The 15,490-nt window shown below is 44.0% G+C and overlaps 1 protein-coding gene and 1 pseudogene across 1 annotated transcript; one reads left to right on the forward strand and one right to left on the reverse strand.

Annotated features, from left to right (window-relative positions):
• The first annotated feature begins 3,667 nt into the window (after positions 1 to 3,667).
• On the forward strand, positions 3,668 to 5,686 carry LOC119361520 (annotated as a pseudogene).
• A 1,284-nt stretch (positions 5,687 to 6,970) lies between these two features.
• On the reverse strand, positions 6,971 to 9,285 carry LOC119366495 (zealexin A1 synthase-like). The gene is made up of 2 exons (XM_037632239.1): positions 8,370 to 9,285; positions 6,971 to 7,825 (listed from the first exon to the last, which is right to left on the reverse strand). Exons 1-2 carry the CDS (start codon positions 9,252 to 9,254, stop codon positions 7,196 to 7,198), a joined length of 1,515 nt encoding a protein of 504 aa, XP_037488136.1. The 5' UTR covers positions 9,255 to 9,285; the 3' UTR covers positions 6,971 to 7,195.
• Positions 9,286 to 15,490: the final 6,205 nt, after the last annotated feature.

Genomic DNA, 15,490 nt, shown 5'->3' on the forward strand with positions numbered 1-15,490 from the left:
AAAAGCATGTACACGTCCCTTCAAAGCAAAAAAGAACAAGCACCATACTTACTCCCACGTCCTTAATACAAAAGAGAGAAAAAAACATATTCAGATACATTGTCCTAAACAGCTTCCTACTTGAGTGCATCTTTCCATCTCACTTCCTCTCAATCTGGTGACCGCCGTTCCTTTGTTGACAGTGACATTCTTGGGGAAACAACTGGGCCACATGGCGTCGGAGCAAAGTAGAGTAGTACATTATTGGCTATGTCGAGGCTTCTTGGGACCGGTAGTTGGTTGCACTATGGTCGCCGGCAAGTCCATCACGAAGGTGCTGGCCAAAGACAACCCTGCGCTGCCATAGGTCTTGACTCTCAAGATGAACATGTTCGGTGCGACGTTTGGAGGTATAGATAATGTTATACAAAGAAGAATTATTACATACATGCTCTGACCGTCTACTAGAAGAGGCACCTCAAGTGCTATGATTTGGCTGATGCGGTGTCTCTATGCTATACACCACATGTAGACTACTGCATAATCGGTCACCATGAATGTGGAAAGGATATTATGAATTTAACATCTAAACCTGAGCTTCAAGTTCGTATATTTGATCCATACAATTAGATGGCATATATGAAGCAGTTTAGAATTAGATTACGTGGTGTTATCCTAAGCTAAGCTAGCTAGGACTTTGCTACCTACCTTTGATGAATTCCTTATGGAGATGCAACCATGATCTCCTTGAAGTAGTGCTATTGTACATTTTAGCAAAACGTAGTTTTGAATCCTTTGCTTGTAGTGCATAGGACATGAGCCAAGGCTAGATGATGGTAATTAGTGTGATCAATGTAACCTTGAATATCTAACTAATTAGTATGCTTTATAGAAAATTAGTTTGATTTCCAATTATAAATATAAAAAAAACTGCTATATATAGTTTTTAACAGTAAAGGCACGATACATTTTGTGTTCCCATGATACATTTTAAGTTCTTAGCCGGTAAATGTTTGTTCAACGAAGTTCTGTTTTCTCAGCTTTAGGGTCTTCTATCCCAATTGTGTTTCTCATCAATTGTCAAGTTAACATTACAAAAATTTAACACCCCTTCAAAATCTGGGTACCTCAAAATCTTGGGTAACATATTAATTTGTACTGAACTTACTTCATTAATTTTGTACGTACATATCCTTTTTTTGCACGAATGAGTTGATATTCAATCGAACTCATATTGTGGTGTTATAACTTGAAATTTGTTCACGCTGAAAGAATGCCATGTTCATTAGGTCTCATGCTCACACGTGAATGAAATGGTGACACCATAAAATATTTTTCAAGAATATCCATCCATATAATTCTTAAAGTTCTATTTCTTATATTTGTTTCTTAACCACCATAAGTAAGGTTGTTAAATGTGCATTGACATATTTTGTAGGTTACCAGCTATACCCAGTATTTAGGCCAATGCTTAAAAAGAACAAGAGGAGAATGTTCATGTCTAGAGCATCTTGAAATACCTTGCTCTTTAACCACCTCAACGCAGAGTCCCCACAGATTCATTCATCGTGACAAACATCTTCCTATAAGTTGTTCTTTCGTTAGTATAAATCTACTAAGCTTTTTGACTAGGAGAAGATGCAATAGGACTGTTTATAGATGTTATGTACTTTGCAAAATCAGATATTTAACACTGCAACCACAAAAATGAATGCCATAAGTTGAATTATACTGTGAAAATGCTTTTTATTTGGACATATGCAGTTCTTCTTACTTTTAAGCATATACTGATAAAGAACTATAATGCTTAGGTTTTAGCATGTAGGAATAGTAAATTGCAATTGCCATTTATGCAAATTAAAAAATTAACAAGATAATAGTGGCAATCGCATGTATTGTTATTACTGCCTGTCTCCCTAGATACAACAGTACACGGAAGCAGAATGCAAGCTCACAAAATGTTCGTATCACCAATTTGCATGTGCAATGAGTGGCTTGCAAGAGATGTCAGCCATATTATCACCTGCCGTCTCAATTGTATGTTCAATTTGCTTAAGCATGGATTCATCAAGTTCGTGTTCACACACAGTGGCGAAAGGAATGACTGTAGTATCGAACAACATGTGGGGCCTTCTAAGGTTTTGTTGAGCTTGCAGTTGTGAAATTTGAACTGATATGCAGTATAATTGTAGCACTTAGGAATGGTGACAAAATTTGGAATCACACCAAACCACATGAAGAAATATTCTCATATTCTTAATTGGAATGTGTTATGCACAGCTAGAGCCACTCCCATTCTTATTTCTCAAAAATGGGCACATTGACTTTACGTATGCATGGACATATGAAATTTGTGATCTTCAAAATGAAAATAAAGAGTTATCATGGCATTCAAGAGCATTGATCAAAATTATTGTTATAATACAAACTGTTACACAACATCTCAATCTAAGTTCATTTTACTTGAGCATGGAGTAATCAAATTTAAGATTCACTTGAAGTGCTATTATAGGGGTGAAGGTCATTTACCAGATTTGGAGATCACCTTGTAGAATTATGACATGTCACGTGCTAACTTTTACTAAGTTTATTTTACTTGAGCAGGAATTTATCAAAGTCGGGATGTCCCGTGGAAACATTACAAATTATTGTAGCATTGAAGAACAATGATCCAATTTAAGGATGACTCTAGCAACATGAATACTTATTGTACTATTCAACTGTGGCATGAAATACCATTGTCATATGGACTAAGTACGGACCAATGTCACTTTCTTCTCCTATATATTCAGATAATGAAATGAGTGAGCAACTAATATGGCATTAATTAGGGTTATCTTTCACTATGGTTACTTAGAAAATTATATATTCCTAGAGTTGTTAACCCAAATAAATTCGTCATGAGTTATTTTCATGTATTTAGTAAGACATAATAAAAGTACATTATTTATTTAAATTTAAAAGATGAATACAAATGATTAGAAAACATGTATACTTTGACTTCATATAGGAACCTCAATTGTGAAATATAATAGGTGAATATTATCTGGACATAAACAAAAAGACGTGACAGTATTGAAAAACACAAGCTAGGAGATCAAAAGCACTTTGCTTGGTCGATTAATACTAGAAATATCCTTTATTTTAACATATGATAGAGTTCAAATCAGTTGATGATAAAGACAGTTAACATATAAATTTCTGTTGCGTAATTTAAGGATCAATAATGTAGTGATTTTTCCATATTTGTATTCAACAAAAATTCTAGATTCATAATACAAATACATTTTGAAAAATGAAAGGATACAATAAAATTAAATAAAAAATGATTAGTATATTAGGACTTCAGATGCTATACTTGCATTAAATTAGTTCTTTTGGAATGGTTGACTTTTAGATTGCTTTGTAATAATAATAATAATAACAATAACAATAAGTAATAGTAACAATAATAATTTTGATAAATGTGTATGGAAATACTACATATCAGAAATTCTGTCATAGACATCATAAACAATAAAAAGATTCAACTCGCGCAATAAAATCATCATATTCGGTTCCATTTTTTCTTTAGCCAAATCAAACAATATGATCTTATGATAAAATTCTTCAAAATCTAGCCCGCGCATCGAGCGGGCCACTTTACTAGATTATGAAATAGTTATTGGGCTGTCCCAAAATAGACTAAATTCCAGCAGCAATGAGAAGGAAGACGGCGTGCGTCACCGGAGGGGACGGGTACATCGCCTCGGCCCTCGTGAAGATGCTTCTGCAGAAGGGTACACCGTCAAGACGACAGTCAGAAAGTCTGGTTAGATCCTCGACCGCTCTCTATTCGGACGACTGTCTGTTGTGATGTGAATGTGATGAACTCTGTGTGAGCTGACAGGCACTGTTATTTGTTTTTTGGATCTCAGATGACATGGAGAATCACCCCCATCTCAAGGACTTGCAAGCGCTGGGTCCCTTGGAGGTCTTCCGCGCCGACCTGGAGGACGAGGGAAGCTTCGATGAGGCCGTGGCCGGCTGCGACTATGCCTTCCTCGTCACGGCTCCGATGAACCTCAATGTGGAGAACCCTGAGGTAGAGCCTGACCAAACACTCTGTACTATGGTCAGTTTTGGTTGGTTATATCTCCGATGAACTGTTTTTAGTTGGTTATATCTCATGGCAGAAAGAAGTGATCGAGCTGGCCGTTAGTGGAACCCTTAACGTAATGAGGTCGTGCGTGAGGGCGGGGACGGTGAAGCGTGTGATCCTGACATCGTCAGTGGCGGCTGTCGTTGGCCGGCCTCTGCTACTAGGAGACAGCCATGTCCTCGACGAGGAGTCCTGGAGCGACGTCGAGTACCTCAGAGTGACCAATGTCGGCGGCTGGGTAGGCATGCACATTTTTTAGTACTTACGTTCCCTTTTAATTTCGGGATTGCTAAATCTCACTCGACTAAAACTTACGGAAGTCGATGCTGTATTCGTTAGATCTTACATAGAGGTCTGTGTAAATTTTTCTTTAGATTTTTTCTTTCTTCTTTTCTATATGTTTTATCACTTCACCCAGACTTCGTTAAGTCTCATTTGACTAAAATCTAGTCATACCCTTTTAATTTTAGGGCGGGTAGTAATGTCAGTGTGATGACATGCTTGCGTGCCATATCGCAGGCCTACAATGTCTCGAAGGTGCTTATGGAAAAGGCGGCGTGGACTTTCGCGCAGGACAGCGGCATCAGCCTTGTTACGGTGTGCCCCGCCGTCACAGTTGGCAAGGCGCCGGCTACGATTGTCCACACCACCGTCCCCCTTGTCCTCTCTTTGCTAACTGGTGAGCCACTGAGCCTGATACCATGTCAAGATGCAACGATAATTAAAAAGGGCCATTAGAGACTAATTCATTGAACAATCGACCTATGAGCGTGAACGTGTGTGGTGAATGATTATAGGTGACGGCGAGAAGATCCGCTACCTAGAACTCATCGAGAAGGAGTCCGTCGCAATCCCGATGGTCCATGTCCACGACCTCTGCCGCGCAAAGATCTTCGTAGCCGAAGAGGAGGGTGCGTCAGGAAGATATATCTGCAGCTGCCCTGGCCTCGACCCCACCCTCGCGGAGCTAGCCTCCTTCCTGGCCGCCAAGTACCCGCAGTACAACGTCAATACCGACAGGTGTGTGCCAACATCTATTGAAACACGGCAAGTTCCGATGCTCTTGATCCTGAATAGCGTGTATGTTTGTTTTCAGGTTCGGTGGTCAACCCGAGAAGCTGAGAGTCTGCATTTCGTCGGCGAAGCTCGTCGGGGAAGGGTTCGAGTTCAGGTACAAGGCGTTGGACGAGATATACGACGACTTCGTCCACTATGGAAGGTCCTTGGGAATCCTTCCGTACTAGCAGTATAGCATGCTTGATGAGCCTCTATGTATTGGTTGGTTGGATGTCTGGAACCAAAGTTAAAGTTCAAATTTGCTTATACTAGCAAACACTGCCCGTGCGTTGCTACACGTCGATTTTAGTCTGTGTATATTCTTTTTTTTCATATACTGAAATGATCAAATAATATAGTCCAAAAATTTGTACACGGAAGACAACAGTAAGATGAACATCGACGCAGCACTGAAATGATCAAGAGATGGCCGTTATTCCTGTTTCTGCCGCGCAAGGAGAAGATCAAAGGAGGCGTGGGCACGTGACTATTTTCCTTCTTTTGTGTATCTTTCACATTTATATAGCTAGCGATTGATAACTTTGTAATGTATGAGTACTTTTTTTTTGTTTTTTTGAAATGGAGGCGTACCCCCGGCCTCTGCATCATGATGATGCATGCGGCCATCTTATTAACAAACCAATATCGTCGAACAAGTCTTACAGCTCACAAAACGGAGCAGCCAAGAAAATCCAAAAAAGGAAAAATACAAGCGAACCGAGTCAGGATAAGCTCTCTAGACTCCTATCCTGTTATGCGAGCGCCATCCGAACCGGTTGAAGATAACCCGAGCTACCATCTCCCATTGGTTGCACCCAGTAACCAAAGGCTCCCTGGAGTCCATAGGAGTGAGTAAGGACCACGTACGGATCCAAGCCGTAGCCCTGAAGATAACCTGCAAAAAAGTTAAAGTGTGTTGTCTATTAAAAATCATATCATTCCTGCAGTTCCATATAGCCCATAATAGCGCGCATATTCCAATCCGAATACGGGCCGCAGTACTTGGTGCACGAAATGTGAAGTAAATGAAATACAATTGAGATTTGCTACCGGATGATGCGTGTTCTTGATATATGCATGGGTTGTAGCTGGTGCAAAGGCTAAAGGCATGGTCCTGCAAATTCCAAACGTGCACAATGGTTTTCTAAACACACACGATTCAGTTCAAACTAAACATTTGCCATAATACACCTGTCAGAACGACCAACTTCGTCGGAGCATGCGCGACTACACCCAAGCACACACATGTGGAATAGTGAAACCATGTTTGATTGATAGGTCATCCCACACGATTCTGTTACAACTTCCGTGTCCAAAGAGAGACCTATCGCACACGGTTTAGCAATCTTGTGTAATTGACTACCCCATCGCCCACTGATTGCGATGGAAATGTCAATCATGTGCGATTTTCTGATCTTTACAAGTGATTGAAATCGTCCGGGGAACTGTCGTCCGATTGAGACATTAGCTGTGTAAGTTGCAAGCAACTTTTTTGACTTTTTGGTATGTATTTTTTTATTACTTGTTGATTCGTTATGTCCTACTGGTTTTTTCAAGTTCCGTAATAGTTGTGCTTGAATTTGTAGTGGGTTGTGTGGGTCTTCTTGATTCAAACGAGGGGAGAGCAAATAAAATTTAACAATTTTCAAACACGTGTGCACATCACAGGTTCGATATCACATACTACACATGTAGTATTGCCGAAAAAATGAACACATGTTCTCATCGATAGGCGATAGTGTACAATTTAGAGTATATAGTCAAAACAAAAATTGGCATGCGTTGTACGGGTAGTTTTAGTACTTAACAGACGATTTGCATGGCATTTATTCAGTCGGAACATTACAAATAGACACATGATCATATATCACAAATAATTGGATCACGTAGTCTTAGCCCATAGTAACATGAAAAATAGTGTGGTCCAACAATTTTTCCATGAAATTCTCGTATTCCAATGTTGGCATAAAGGTAAAAAAGCCACACGTAATGGACCTCCTGGAGCACAGGATGGTGGATTTAAATCTCCATAGCTTTGGAGCATAGGTGTGGAATAGCTCTGAGGTGCAGGTCAGAACTTCTGCGTACAATTAACCCAAATTTCTCGGACATGTCCACCGACTCCGAGATGGCCCCGCCAGGAAGCATCCAGTCAAAGTGATAGAGAAAGTTTGCCAATGCCATCTCAAAAATTGATGAGGCGAATGTTATCCCAGGACAAAGGCGTCGCCCGAACCCGAAAGGAGTGAATTCGAAGCATGTCCCGTTATAATCCATGTTACTATTCTCAAACCTCTCTGGATTAAACTCTTCGGGATTGTCCCAGTATTGAGGATCCTGGGAAATTGCCAAGACATTGATGTATATATTCGTACCTTTAAGCATGTCATGACCCATAATTTTGCAGTCCTCTTCATTTGTGCGGTTAAGTAGAGGAGCAGGTGGATGCAATCTAAAAGTTTCCTTGATGACCATCCGCATGTAGTGGAGTTCTGCAAGGTCGCTACTGGCAATGATAGCTCGATCTGGACCTAGTACCTCACGGACCTCCAATTGTGCCTTGGCCATAACTTCTCGATGATTGACGAGTTCCGACATAGCCCACTCTAAAGTGGTTGAAGTGGAATCAGTAGCAGCTCCAAACATGTCCTGGATTGAATATATCTCAATCATTATTATTTTCAAGAAATGCTACTCCCTCCGTTTCATAATAAGTCTCTCTGATTTAGGACAAGTTTGCAATAAATCAGTGGATGATTGTTATGTATCGGAGGAAGTATTAGTTATGTAGTGGATATTAAAGTTTTAATAGTTTGCAGATATTTATAATGATTGACCGAGAATTGTAGGATTTCACACACATACAAAAGGTCAATTACTTCTACTTTATGAAGTGGAAGAGCACCTTGACAAGGTGAGTAGAGTACAAAAATTGTGTGCCATACATATATTAACTGATTTATATTTTAGCAATGACATCCGACCACAATTATCTAGACACAAAGTTCAACCATGAGTATATATTTGTTTTGTGAGGGACCTAGCATGGATGCTAACTACATCAGATGCATGATTCTGCCCAGACGTACAGATTTCTTAATTAAGATGTGTCTTAAGTCCTAAGCAAGCACATGCATGTTAGGTATAGTACTGTTATCATGAGATGGCAATAGAAAGTAAAATATATACTCACAAACAAGACGGTGGTTATCATCTCTGTGGTTAGAGGGGATTCCAGCGTGTCCTCCTCCTGCCGTGTGAGCAACACGTCTAGCAGCCCCTCATCGTAGGTGCTGCCGTTACTAGCAGCTCTCGCAGCCTTGCGCTCGTCGATAACGTCGGTGATGATGCGTTGCATGACATCGCGGCTGCTCTTAACGCGGCGCTCCTCGCTGCTCAACCACCGCACGAGCCTCGAGGATGGGAAGAGGTCGATGAGGAAGAAGCCTCCCAGCAGGTCCATGATCCTGTTGGATGCATGGATGAAATCCTCCTGCTGGCTGAACTTGCCGCCGAAGATCGCCCGTGCCACGACGTCATTGCTCAGCACCGCCACCTTCTGGCTGACGTTGAGGGTGGCGCCAGCTGACGCTGTCATGGAGCAGAGGAGGCTGCCCATCTCCTCGGCCCGGACGCTCTCCATGCGCCTCACCTGCTTGGAACTGAGGAGCTCCGTGACGCACACCTTGCGCATGTGGCGCCAGTGGTCGCCGTAGGGGGCGAAGGTGACGCCCTTGCCACCAAAGCCGACGATGTCCTGCATCCCGGTGGTCCGCCGGTTCGCGAACTGGAGGTCGCCGGCCTTCATCATCTGTCCCACCGCCTCCTTGCTGGAGACCACCATGGTGGGGATCTCACCAAGCTGCAGGTACATTATCGGTCCATGCCGACGACACAGCTGTGTCATGGTGCGGTGCGGGAGGATGCTGACGACGTGGTGGAGGCTGCCGATGATGGGGAGTCTCCATGGCCCTGGAGGCAGTGGCTGCTTCTTACCACCGGAGAGCTTGAAAAACCAAAGGGCCAGTAGCGTGGATAGTGCTATCAAACTGAAGGGCAACCACCCCTCCATCTCCATGATTTGCGTGGGAGAAGCTCGGCGTCCATCAGCTTAGTAATATAGCCAACTACCATCTTCTGTATGGCTGGCAGAAGAATAGAAAATGTGGGAATGTCTAGAGCACATCTGGATGTGCTTTAGTTATTGCACGTCTAAGTTACTGAATCAATCATAAAAAGAAAAAAAGAAAAAGAAAATACCCACACGAACCTCCCTGTAAGATCAATGGCACTGGACTTTTTTTTTTGCGAAAAACTGTCGATCTATTCATCTACATCAATGACACTGGACTTAGATGTACAATAGTTATGGCACATCTAGATGTACTTTAACAAAACTGAATAGGAAATCGAGCTGCTGGGTTAGGTTGCATAGCGGAGGACGCTGATGGAGGAGGAAGGTGCCGTAGAGCTCGGCTTGGTTCCCGAGCTGCTAGACCGTAGCCCATTATATTAAATCCATGCAAAAGAACAATGTTATTGAGTCTGAAAAACTGCTCCACAGACGACAAAACGTGGACAATGACGTGTGGACGACTACAAATCCAGCGGCCGTTGCTCCGCTGTGGACATGCATATGTGCGGCCCGATCATCACTGTCGTTCAACAGTCATCTGAATTTTGTCGTCTGTATAGCAATGTTCGATTGAGTCAGCATGCACTAATGAAAGCCGGTAGGTGAGTGGATGGACATGGCAATATCATACCGCGTAGTATATATGTTAATTAGCACAATATCATATCACGTACTATGTTAATTAGCATGATAATGGCCGCCACCGCTTTGTCGCTCTTAGGCGAGTGGATGGACATGGCAATATCATATCACGTTAATTAGCATGATCATGGTCGTCACTGGTTGGTGGGGAAAAACATCAAGAGAAGACCACTCTTATTCACGCAAAACCACCACATTTAAGACTAGAGCAACAACTTGATATCACATTTGTATCAGGACATAAGAAACCACCAACTCTGCTCTAATCTATAACAAAGAACACTGATTATATGATAAGCTCGCAAAAACAACGAAACTAACAAAGATAGCCCCACCTGTTGGAATGACGTGGCGAAGACCAAATTTTTTGACCGGCTGATGTGGCAAATAAGATATGAGCCCCACTTGTCAATGACTAGGTGGTCACCTTCTTCACGTCTGTCTTTCAACGCGGCATTTCATCGAACAACTTTTGAGCGTGAATCCGTTTCCTCTCGGTGGAGAGCATGGGCAACGGCAGCTCATCTGCCTCTCCATGGAGCGCCGACGGGGTAGGTGTGGAGCAGCCATGGATGCCTGTAGATCCTCTCTCCGCCGCGCGCCGAGCTCGCCCGCGAGCATGCCGCCCCATTGCCGGGGGTCTATCGTTCCACGCACGTAGTCGACCTGCCGGTGGAGCTAGCACCGCGCAGCCCCTACTGACTGTGGCTGCTAACGTCGAGCACACACACACCAACGTGGTGGTGGCGGCCGGAGCATCACGACGTGGTGCGCAGTGACCAGGGAAGGCCGCACGTTGTCTAGCGACTAGCGAGGGCGGTGAGCGGCGCTGTACATCGACACGAAGACCAGCGTGGCCGAGGCCCAAGGTGCGGGAGCTGCTCGTTGGCAGCGGTTGTATGCGAAGACTACACAGGACGCGCATGACCAGTGAGGCCAATTCTGGCGAGCTCGCCCGCTGTTCGTTCTTTGTTCATGGCAAGACCCTCACGCCACTTTCTCTAATTATGTGCGCCTAGGACCTCCTCTAACATCCTCAGTGCTCCTGCACCGTTCAATTTTGTACCGGGGAGGCCGAGGGGAGAACCCTTCTTTTATTGTCGCCAGTCGTCTGCCGAGCAAGACGATGCTTCCCCTCGCTTGCTCGTGTCTGAGGAGAGGATGTTCACAGCGGGGTAGGAGTTGATGTCGTCAGCGGAGCTCAGCTCCTTGGCCGTGTCCTCTGTGCGGGAGGTGGACTGCAAGGGCAAGCATGAGGAAGCACGCCACCGCTCTTCGGCCGCCCAGAAGGTGCTCGATGGAATGGTTCATAAAAAGAGTGATACGAAGAAGACCTTCTAGTCATTGACAGATGGGGCCTGTGTCTCATTTGCCACATCAGCCGGTCAAAAAAATTGGTCTTCACCATGTCAGCCTGATAGGTGGGACCAACTTGTCAGTTTTGCTGATTTCCTGAACTTATCAGACAATCAGTGCTCTCTGTTATAGATTAGACACAGAGTTTGTGGTTTTTTGTGCCCTGGCACAAATGTGATATCAAGTTGTTACCCTAGCCTCAAATGTGATGGTTTGCATAAATAACTCCTTCGATGCAGAGGCCACGACTTTGTTCCCCATTTGAAAAAAGTTGTTTGTACTTGCCTTTACTGGAGGGCAGGATCCTCTTCCAGTTCATAAAGTAGTAGAACTAATTCACCATGTGTATGTGCAAAATTACATATGAGAAGCCGTCGCGATGAGACTCGGTTTGGTTTACATAGGTGAGACGTCTAAAACATATCTATAATTTTTTATTTTGTTGCACACTTGTTTTATACCTTTGTTACATGATTCTACCATAATTTTATAGCATTTCCATGGACTAACCTATTGAGACGGTGGGGGTCGTGGCGTGGGAGGCGAAGCTTGGGACGGGGATGAGGACGGAGACTGAAGATGGCGGCGAGACGCATCGCGTGTGCGTGTGGGAAAGGTGGGGCGGCTAGGGTTCTCAGTATCTCATCCAATCATACGCTCTCCTCACCTTCGAGCCCAACTGAGCCACCCATAGCCCGCCACAGGGGCCAGCACATGAAATTTCGTGAATCCCCTTGGTGGGCAGTTAAAATTACGGCGGTGGTACGATTTTTCTACTGCAGAAGGCCAGCACCGGGTGCTCTCCCAGGCACTGTCGCTGACAGGCACGGCCCACGATCGTCGGACCCCACTATTCAGAGAGATACGATTAAAATCCTGGAGTGAAAAACTAATGTTACTATTCATTGTCCATCATCCGGTTTTGATCCAACGGCCTGGATCGTTTCAGTTTGAGATCAAACGATTGGAATTATTTTGGACAGGCAATCCGACGGTCAAAAATCCCAAAGCCCTGAGAGAGCCCCATTCCAGACATGAATCTTACTATGAGATACCAACAGCAACATACGTGAGTGGAATATACTGTAGCTCTCGAAGCTCGTTTACATAACATTAAAGCAGAATGGGAAGCCTAGAAACATGGAATGGAAGAGAGAAGTACAAAAAAGGCCAAGAGGCGCAGAGGAAGCGAGGGAGATCTTCAACACTTGTTATACTCTGCTTTTGATCTATCTGACGAGGAAGCTGTTGGTTTGGCAGTGGCACCGTCCTGAAACGAGAAAACAGCAGGATACAAGTCACACGCATTTCCTCGCTTGGTGGTGTTCTCTGTTTTGCAAAAGTAAATTTCACCTTGTTCCTCAAGAAGAGATTCAAGCCAGTGACAATGAGTTCCGTCGGTTCTCCAAAAAATGAAATCTGATGGCACTTGTTAAGCTAGTTGTAGTGACTTGGCTATTTCAGAGACCAGAGGAACTGAAGGGGAGTGGAACCCCTCATAGGAAGATCTAATTAACAAGGTTATACGGGCATACTGGATAGCCTTGGTTCAATAGTAAAAATCTGAATGCGTAGGTACTGCTGATGTAAGTGAAATATGTACGAACAGCATAAAACTCCACTTCGAGGTCTAGAATCAGCTGCTGCTGATATTACAGCTGGCAGATGCGTTATGCATACACATATGACATGAAAGAAGAAGAAACGCGTGGAAGCGCATGCCTTCCTGGCAGGGACGCGTACGTGTTAAATACACAGAGAAGATTACATCATGCGGCGCAGGTTGTTGCAAGTCTTTGCCCCTACTCCAAGCTATACCGGATAAGGCTTGATCTATACTAACAACCTGCGCCAATTACAATATACACACGCAACAACATACGTGACAACATGTCACGTTTCTACAACTACCAGCCTACACTTTAACATCCTCCCTTAATTTTAACGTGTCAAGGTTCAGATTACACTTGAAGGCTTGTAGTTGTCTGACTTGAAGAGGCTTAGTGAATCCATCTGCAACTTGATCTTCTGTTGGAACAAACTGGACATCCAACAGTTTTTGTGCAACTCTTTCTCGAACAAAATGATAATCAATCTCTATGTGTTTTGTCCTTGCATGAAACACATGATTTGCAGAAAGATATGTTGCTCCAAGGTTATCACACCACAAACATGACACGTGTGTTCTTCCAATCCCTAGCTCATCAAGCAAAGTTTCAATCCACATTACCTCAGCAGTTGCATTTGCCAGAGACTTATATTCTGCTTCAGTGCTAGAACGTGAGACTGTGGCCTGTTTCTTTGCATTCCAGGATACAAGATTTGACCCAAGAAAAATTGCAAAACCTCCAGTTGATCTCCTATCATCTGGACACCTGGCCCAATCTGCATCAGCGAATGCACTCACTGCTGTTGAAGGAGACTTGCATATTCTTAAGCCTGTTGCAGCACTCCCTTGAATATATCTTATGATTCTTTTGACAGCTGTCCAATGCAAAGAAGTAGGAGCATGCAGAAATTGACAAACTTTATTAACAGCAAAGGATATATCTGGTCTTGTCAATGTTAGATAATGCAATGCCCCTATTGTACTTCGGTATTTAGTCCCCTCTTCTGGACTTAACAATTCTCCTTCATGCAAAGACAGCTTGTCAGTGGTAGACATGGGAGTACTAGAGGGTTTACAGTCTCTCATGCCTACTCACTTGACTATGTCTATGGCATATTTTTCCTGAGTTAGCATAATACCATCATGACATTTTCTTACTTCAATACCTAGAAAGTAATGCAACGCTCCTAGATCCTTAAGAGCAAATTCTCCTTTCAGATTTCTTAGCAGTGCTGAGGTGGCTTCTTGTGATGAGCTAGCAACAATTATATCATCAACATAAATCAACATAAACATGGTCACCTTCCCTTTTTTGAAGAAGAACAAAGACGTGTCTCCTTTAGATGGCTTGAAACCAAGATGTTGTAGCTTTGTACTCAACTTGTGGTACCAGGCTCTGGGGGGCTGTTTTAGACCATACAAGGCCTTGTCCAATTTACACACATGATGTGGTTTTTAACGGTCCTCATAACCAGGTGGCTGTCTCATATAAACCTCCTCCTCGAGAATGCCATGTAGGAACGCATTTTGTACATCCAATTGGCGAAGACTCCAACCCCTGAAAACAACAATAGACAAAACAAGTCTGATAGTAGCAGCCTTAACTACAGGGCTAAAAGTATCTTCATAGTCAATCCCATAATGTTGCTTAAAGCCTTTAGCTACTAACCTAGCCTTGTATCTATCTATAGTGCCATCAGGTCTTTTTTTAATTTTGTACACCCACTTACAGTCTATGATATTTCTCCCTTGCTTTGAAGGAACTAAGTGCCAAGTTCGATTTTTCACAAGTGCATCATACTCTGTGTGCATAGCATTTCTCCAATTTTCATTGCTTGGTGCCTCTGTCAAATTTTGAGGTTCACCAGATGATGCAAAGTTTGCAAACTTAAAGTTCTTCTCGTACCTGACTATACCGTCTTTGAATTTGGTAGGTTTCAAAATACCTCTCTGAGCACGTGTAGTTATCCGTGGCAACACGCCCTTAGCCGTAGAAGATCCTTCTCCTCATACTGAAGCCGACCGGATCAGGGTGGCTGATCCTCCCTCAGCCGTCCGGCTCGAATCCCGCGTGTGTGGGGCCGGCGAAAGCGACCCGCCAGCTCGTCCCGCACCGCTCGTGTGCGCGTCCGGCAGTGTACCGCTTGTCCCGCCTCGACAACTGGCGATCACAGGCGATGAGGCACGTGCGGGCGAGGGAGCGTCCGACCGCGGGCCCGCCTCGAGGTGAGCGCCTGCGTCCGCCCTGCCCGACTAGGTGGCAGGTGGCGAATCTGGAGGCGCTGGCGAACCTGGAGCCGCCAGAGGATCTTCCTGGGATCCCGTGACTGCGTCAGACAGTGCGTGCGCGCCCGATCCCGAGGGCGTACCAGCCTCGTGTCCAGCGCCAGGGGTTCTCTGCTGCTGCTGCATAAAATCACAAGCCGGAGCGCTGTTTTCATCGCCGTTTTGTTCACCGCTGTCTCCATGAGGGTCATGAGGGTTAGGATTATTAAACAAATGATCATTAGCACAATATTCACCCCCTTGATCACACTAGTAGAAAAAGGGTCAAATGTGAGACACATTAGTC

This window comes from Triticum dicoccoides, chromosome 2B, assembly GCF_002162155.2.
Source record: "Triticum dicoccoides isolate Atlit2015 ecotype Zavitan chromosome 2B, WEW_v2.0, whole genome shotgun sequence".
Classification (NCBI taxonomy): Eukaryota; Viridiplantae; Streptophyta; class Magnoliopsida; order Poales; family Poaceae; genus Triticum; species Triticum dicoccoides.